This window comes from Formica exsecta, unplaced genomic scaffold (assembly GCF_003651465.1).
Source record: "Formica exsecta isolate Colony F162 unplaced genomic scaffold, ASM365146v1 scaffold26, whole genome shotgun sequence".
Taxonomy (NCBI): domain Eukaryota; kingdom Metazoa; phylum Arthropoda; class Insecta; order Hymenoptera; family Formicidae; genus Formica; species Formica exsecta.
This window is the reverse complement of record NW_021849866.1, coordinates 2127210-2135648: the sequence shown is the minus strand read 5'-3', so window position 1 is coordinate 2135648 and position 8439 is coordinate 2127210. Positions and strand designations below refer to the sequence as shown.

General features: G+C 33.0%; 2 protein-coding genes across 3 annotated transcripts in view; one reads left to right on the top strand and one right to left on the bottom strand.

The window, feature by feature from the left end:
* Nucleotides 1-8439, top strand: part of LOC115236842 — a 336098-nt gene that overhangs the window by 19880 nt on the left and 307779 nt on the right. For both annotated transcript variants that reach the window (XM_029809538.1, XM_029809539.1), the window contains exon 2: nucleotides 1034-1137. In XM_029809538.1, coding sequence (XP_029665398.1) covers nucleotides 1034-1137 — 104 coding nt within the window. The remainder of the gene's footprint in view (nucleotides 1-1033; nucleotides 1138-8439) is intronic.
* Nucleotides 1-8439, bottom strand: part of LOC115236841 (zwei Ig domain protein zig-8-like) — a 308810-nt gene that overhangs the window by 163424 nt on the left and 136947 nt on the right. The gene's annotated exons all lie outside the window — the stretch shown is intronic.

Here is an 8439-nt window from a genome sequence, read left to right as displayed (position 1 = left end):
GGGGGGGGGGGGGGGTCGCGGTTGCTATGCATTTCGCGCCTTTTCTCGCGGCAGAAGTCGTGGTTGCTACGCACTTTCGCGCTTTTTCGAGGCAAAGTCGCGATCTTTACGCATTTCCGCACCTTTTACTCGAAAACGGAATTCGTGTGTAAACGAGGATCGAAAGTGTCGAATATATTGACGAGCAAGATGTCGTGTATCTGCATTTTCGGAATGTGTCGTAGATAAATAATGTACCGGGAGTATCGTGGTTCTCGTGGGAGGGATCGTGGTTTCTACGCACTTTCGTGCTTTTTACTCGAGGCAAAAATCGCGATCTCTACGCATTTCCGCACCTTTTACTCGAAAACGGAATTCGTGTGTAAACGAGCGTCGAAAGTATCGAATATATTGACGAGCAAGATATCGTGTATTTGCATTTTCGGAATGTGTCGCAGATAAATAATGTACCGGGAGTGTCGTGGAAAATGACGATTAATTAACGCGCGCGATCGAAATTAATTTCGGATTAATATGTATTTGTGTGTGACTGAACAAAGAAAGTAATAGTAGGCGCAAAATGACTTTAATTGGTGAGTATTTTTATGTTTGTCTCATATATTTTTCATATAATGGTGTATGATTTTCATTATTGTTCATTATTGTCTTATTAGTGATTACTTATTATGTTGATATCATATATACTATTTTAGTGCTCTCTAGTAATTGCATTAAGATAATTTTTGATAATGCACAATGTATGTTTTAGTAGAATTCTCATTCTCTCATTTTTTATTAGCTTTTCATTAGCTCTCTTTTTAGAATATATATATAGATAATGAAATAATAACATCAAATGAACGAGAGAACGTAAAAATCAGATTTGCATATATGTAAAAGCAATCCTGAGGATTAGCTTTTTAAGCGAATAATTGTATTGCAATTTCTAAATAACTTTAAAGCTACTAAAATTTATAATATATATGTGTATATATATTAACTGTATAATACTGCGTAGTACAGCTTTTTCAAATATTTTAATATCCTTTTACAGATGCTACGAGGTTGTTTGAAGAAGCTCTCTTGGATGTTGCAGCTGATTTACATTGTCACAGATCTATTGTATATCATGGCAGATCGTGGCAGATCTACGGCTTGGTAAGTAATATTCCATCGTTTCTTTATAATAGTAGTTGAGTGCCTTACGTAATTTTATCATTAAATCATGTTATAATAATTGCAGAGTATAACTTATATAACATAGATTTTTTAAATTTTATATAGGTGGTCCAATAATAAAAGTATAGGCATTGATTATACATGATCTGTACATGATCTGGACATCATGGGCATGTATTGTTACATGGGGCAGAGGAGTAGTAGCTGTACAAGCGTTGTGTCTTCCATCCACTGATCAGAGTTTGACAAGTAAATGAAATGGGCGGTGTGATTAAAAATTATTCAAAGTTTGAGGTGCATGCAATTATCAGATTTCTGCAAGCAGAAAGTGTGAATGAGAGTGAGATTCATCATTAGATTACTGAATGTTTATGACCCGAATGTTTTAAGATGAAAAGAAGAATGCAATAAATTCAAAAGTAGCAACATTCTGGCCATAAACATTTATTAATCTAACAATGAATCTTACTTTCATTCGCGCGTCTTCTGCTTGCAAAAATCTGATAATTGCGCGCACTTATACTGAGAAAAAAAGTTGTTAATTTGACTAAATTTGTCCAACTAATTACTATTTCTTTGTATTTCTTTAATTGAAATTCTTAAATCTAACATGATGTATATTTGACTTAAATACTTAAATATTTCAATTAAAGAAATACAAAGAAATAGTAATTAGTTGGACGAATTTAGTCAAGTCAACAACTTATTTTTCTCAGTGTAGAACTTGTAACAATTTTCCATCCTACCATTTCGTTCTCTTATCAAACTCCGACAAGTGGACGGAAAACAACAACGTTTGCATGGCTACTACTCCTCTCCTCCTTGTAACAATATGTACACGTAACTTCGAGATTGTTTGTGCCTACAGATCACGTATGATTAATGCCTGTACTTTTATTATTGAACCGCCTTCGTATAATGCATGCGTTTTTTCTTCAAATTATTTGCCTGTGACATTCCACAAAACTTAGTGGAAACATTATACTTTTATTCTTCTATTGATGCATAAATGTTGCAAAAGTTATAAAAAGTATATTAATTGCACAACTAAAACAATTTATGCACATGATTTAGTTTATTTTAATGAAATTGTAACTCAATTTTTATTTCACGATATTTCAATATTATTAAGCGTTATGTGTGTATATGCCTACAAATCGTGGAATATTTTACTTTTTACGAAAACCTTGCATTTTTTTATATAAATGATATGAATAATTCTCTTGTTAAATAATAAAAGTACTTGCTAATGGTACCTTTTGATAGTTTGACACGATGATAGTAGCAGTTATAAAAGCTTTGCTTTCCCTTTATTTGATATTACGATTCAGCATCATTATTTGAAATTTGAAACCAATAAACTACTGATAATTGTTGATTTTCGCGCCTGCATAATATTTCGATGTTAACTTTGTTAACTTCGGGACAAAAGCGGCTACGGTTACGATTCGGCGCATATAACGGCGTATTATGGTTATCGCTAATTAGCTCGTACAGTATATTACACGCGGCAGCGACGGAAATTTTATTTTAACGTGATTGCGCGCATCGCGCGGGCGTTGTCGGCGTGATTCATACGCCAGAGCGAAAATAATTTGTGGCGGTACTGGAGCAGCGCGATTGCGATTGTAATTGCTCGCGCGTATCCCCGGTATATGAAGTCATACGTTTTGAATGTCCCCATAAAGCAGTTATATTAAATTGAGAGGAATCGGGAGCTATACTTTTCTCTCTCTTTCTCTCTCCCTCTCTCTCGATCGAACTCGTCCTGAAATTCATCCGGCACGCGGTACGCCCTCGTCGAGATTCTCCTCGTGCAGTTTTTCGCGCGCTCTTTACACGCGGCCGCATTCTTTCAATTTGCTATCGGAATTCTGCAAATTCATCGCAAATTTGGACGTGAGCCAAAAATATTCAGGTTTCCATCGACATCGATATAACTACACACCGATGGTAACGAACGTTATGCGCCACCGGCCGAAAAGTTATAACGACGTGATCCTTTTTTCTAATGAAAACTTTTTGAACGTTTTGCGCAAATTTGCATTTACGAAATTTCCATGGAAGTAAAACTGGAAGTCAAACGATCTAGAAAACATTACAGTAGGATAATTAATTCTTGTAATATATTATATAATAAAATAATACTCGCATTTTTATAAAAGTATAGACACGTTATAAAACATAAAAATATTCGCAATTTTATAAGAAGTACAGGCACTTTAACAAAATTTGAGAAAAAACAGTTATTGTAATAATTATGTTACATTAACGAGGACTCTATTTAATCATTTTAAGATTAAAACTTATGCGATTATAAGAGAATAATAATAATAATTTTATTCTAATAATTTTTTTTATATCCAACGATATTTTTAATTAGTTCTTGTAAATCTTTCTCATGAATCTTAAACCGAGTCCGAATATTCTGCCTTTATCCTACTTGCGCTTTCTGCACAATTTATTTTCTACAATTTCTTTCTCCAATAATTGCATTACTGTATTTAATGACTCTTGTCCTTTTAATTACAACGGGGGTTCTATATTGTATTGAGTGCACGTAGAGTTTTTGATTTATAGAGAGCCATTAAAATATCTTTGGCCATATTAAAATGTTCGCTTGATTTTGCTCTTTTTTTCTTTCGGCAGATGAGTGAAAGGCAACATTTACGAATTTACCGCAAAATCCATCGTGCGAGCGGTAAAGGCGGCGAATATTATTCTCGACTCGTTTATCTCGCGGAGCGCCGCAATACCTCCACGAAATGTAGCCGTTCTCCTCGCGTTCTCTTTCTCTTGCTTGCCACCGTAAATGCGTGAAACGCCGCTTTTGTTGATCCGTACGTCCGCAAAGAAACGAGCCCACGGCGCATTGCGGATTAAAACGCGGAAACGCTATTCTGACATCTTTCTTGACTCCGCTTTGTCTTGTGCGGCAGCAGCTTTGCGTGCTTTCATGCGGATTCTCAGAAAAAGAGAGAGAGAGAGAGAGAGAGAGAGAGAAACAGGAGCAGAACCGAGACGTTTCGGGAAGCTGTTTAAAAAGACAACGCGTTTGCCGCGCGTAATGAGGAGTGCCGTGCAAACTCTGACGAGAAATCGTTAGCGCTATTCTCGTTAGAACAGTTAAACTCGTAATGCAATTATTCCAGTTATGTACAAGATCTTGCTCGTTCGCAGTTCACATCGGCTATGTTAACTCGCGCGCTGTCGTGTACGAAATTGAGCAACGTTCTTGTTGTTGTACGTCGCGTTGTATTCACAAATGAATGTCTTTGGGGATTCGCTTTAGTGAGATTTTTAAAAGCGTGAGCAGTTGCGATATAATAAATCGAAACAAATTATACATACATATACACGATATGATGACATACGACATGTATTAAAAATAAAAATGAGATATTTTAAGATAAGAGGTTAATATTATATATTAGCAAATAATTATTTTTTCATATAATTTAATATATGCAAAAAAAATAGCTTTTTTTCTTTTATTTTTTTGAATTCTTCTTTCAACTATTTCTTCGTTGCATTTAATAAGAGAAATGTATTCTGTATTATAAGAGACTTCGCGATTCGTAATGAATTAGTATAATACGGACTAAGCTAAAAGGGTGAAAAACGTGTTTCTCGGCAAGGATTACCCGGCGCTAATGGAAATTGGGGAGATTATGAGGACGCGCGGAGGACACCTTAAATATGTCCTTGTAGCTGCCACGACGGAAAATTTGTGTCGCGTTGCTCCCGCGATGCCGTTGTAACAGCCGCACCATCACTGTCGCGCGACCGCATGTGTACAGGCACACGTGTGAATGTGTGTAGTCGGTCGCGTCTTAAGGTACAAACCCCGAAATTTATCGCCACTAAACACGACACCCCGAAAACCCGCTTCCCTGTGCCTGCTCGCGAAATTGGGCGAGGATTCCGTAATACGTATTGCTAGGATCTTTGCGATATAGACGCCATTTATTCGTACGTGTGTATGTTTTAATGTCAACGAGACGGACCCCTTCATATAACTATACTACGAAATTGACACGATTATTCTGAGAATTATTTGACACAATGTCAGGTATGAAGAGTCGGTGTAATTTAATTTAATTGTATTTGTTCTTTTAATTATTTTATATATCAATACAAAATGTTTATTTAAATTATAAATTAAAACTTTTATTTAGTGTTCTGCCAGTGTATTCGCTTCTTGTACATTCACATATATATATTTAATACGTTTGGATTCAAATTTATTCTTTAATTCTTTTGAATTTAATTCATCATTGATCATATGTTTTATCATTAGTTTAATACTATATATTTTCGTTTCTTATCTCTTTTATAATTTGTAAATATATATTTAAAAATGGAAAAATTAATATAAAATAGAATTTAATGATGTGTTAGAAAGTGTAGAATTATAGCATTTGAAAATGAATATAATTTGAAATAAATCTGAACGGAACAGCAAGGTTAAGAACGTATATTATATCCTTGTAATGAATGATTCGTGATGGATTATATCTCGTGAAGGTAAATTACTAGAAGTCTATCTCTCTCATTCGGTTGGTACGGTGTAAGTGTTGTAAATGTTTAACTCGATATTTCATTAACGAGTTATCTAATATTGAACATTGGGGTTGGCAAATAGGGTCAGACAAAGGGTTAGCAAATAGGAGTCTCATACTAAAGTTACCCACTAAAGTAAAGTTAGCTTCTCACAGTTTTCTCCAATAATAGGATGTTGTTGCTTATATATGCTTCTCACACTACTTAACTGATCATATTAAACTCTACTTTGAGACATAGATCATTTAATAAACTTGAAACCTAACCGTTCTTAACAAAAAAAATTTGGTGAGAATTACTTTTCTCAATATTTAATTTTTAACATTAATTATCTTCGGCTTGATAAAAAATTTTCAGCCATGTCAACATTCAAGTGCGCGATTAACGGCGAATCAAGATTAAATAATTCTATAATTATTAATATATGCAAACTTTGACAAACGAAACAACTATTGTTTCTCTTAGTTTATATCGCAGTGTGTTTTCGGTCGGTAGACTCGAGACATCTTATATACACTTATACTTGACAGTTACGTATTATTTCCCGCTTTTGTGCGAATTCACTGCTCGCGGTGCGCAAACGCCAGATGGGAATTGTCAGTATATGTAGATACACATTACGTAATAATGTTGATGAGTGTAAAGGCTGCGGAACGCGAACAATGAAATCGCTGTGGATTGCTCGAGCGAGCAGCTCTTGCGACGTAGGTCCGGTAATATTTAATGATAAAGTGATGGAGATGAAATGAAGTGAACTATCTAAGGTATTCACAATACGTCCCGCGCACATACAACCGCAATGAATTATGATCTCGTAGCGGCGTGCGCACCAGTAGTTCTCATCGCTCTCGCGAGACTATTCTTTACGTTTATGCTGACCTTTAACGCGTGCGTTTATCGCGTAAAATTGCGCCTAATCATAGAATTTTTTTGGATTTCTTTTTTATTATGGAATTAAAATCGTGCCTGTAAGAACTACGGATTACTCGTGCCAGCAAACTTTTATTATCTGCGTTGCACTATGCAAATGGACGCGTAAAATGACTAATTAAAGGGACTTTACTACGTACGAATCGTCGTTTTTTAACGCATAAGATAACAGAGTAACCGCGCTATTCCACTATTTACTTTAATTGCAATTCTCTCATTTTCTTTTTATATAATCGTTAAATTAATAAGCAAAGTAACGAATATCTGATGCATCATCATAATTACCTAAGACTTATAACATCTTCACGATTTTGGATTTATGATAAATACATTTATTAGTTATTTAAAAAATTTACATTTTTCCTAAAATGATAAAAGTATATACCAGAGACACATGTACATAAGTAAAGTCAGTTTCTTCCAATTATGACTTTTCATATTTTAAATGAAAAATATACATGCTATATATATAATAATTGTATAATAATTTTAAAGTTAAATTGTTATCTTCGTGAATTGTATATAGTTTTAAAGTTAAATTTTTATCTTTGTGAATCTTATTATACATTGTTAAAGAGAGCACATAAAGCCGAGAAGACGATTGCGATTGAGTACCACGCATCATCCGGATTCCTCGCGCCACTAATATAAATTCCTCCTCTTATACTTGCTTTCTCACACACAGCTTCATATCTGATTGGAAGTTGATATAGATCGACCGTTAATTCTTTTTTCCATTTTATCATTCAACGTTTTCCGAAATAAAAGAGGATACGGATCCGAGATCCAATTGCAATTTGCGAGTGTCAATAAATTTCCAACTCAATTCGAGATTATTGTAATATACGTTACCTAGAGTTGCTCATTGAAAACAAAATATATAAACGCTTTTATATTTTTTTCAGCAAAAATGATATAATTTGTGTATAGATCAGAGAGAAAAAATGAGAGAGAATTTTTCAATATTTAACAACTCTTTTTTTCCAAGGGATTGTTAATAATTATTAATTATGTATTATTAGATTTTATCAACATTTGTTTTTAACAACATTTTGTTTTATTTATAAATTAATCAATTTGTCTTTAGATTAAATAAAAAAAATATTTTGGTATGTATATATAAATTCACAAACTAGGTCAAATATCATCCTGCAATTTGTAAGAGATACTTGTTATCGTAAAATACGTAATATTTTAATAAATGCGTAATTATTATTTTTAACACATCTCTCTATTGAAAGAAAATACAAATGCGTACTATAATAAAGAAAAAACGTCAAACATTTATTCGATAAAATTTTATTATTCTATCAAAAATATAAAATTATTTATTAGATTTTTTTATCTTATAAGATTTCTATATTGAACATTAAAAAGACGTGTCATCATATATAAGCATGATTTCTTATTACTTAGAATATCAACCGTTTTACGGTTTCAATAAATATTATTGTTTACCTATAGGTGCTATAAATGTACGCGCGTGTATCCTATGATAAAAAGCAGACCTCATAAATTTTGAGTTCTTTACATCCAACTATTGAAAAAGATCCGGACATATATATTGCTGAAGATGTTTTGTTTTTGAATTATATCAGGAAATTCTATACAATTAACTTATTCTACACAAATTTATTTTTTATTATTTAAATTAAAAATATTAGATAAAAATTAAAAATTGACAATATTATTTAAATTAAAAATTAAAAATTAAAAATATTATTTAGATAAAAATTTATTCAAATTATGATAAAAATTCTTTTTTTTTTCGAACTCATAAATACTTTT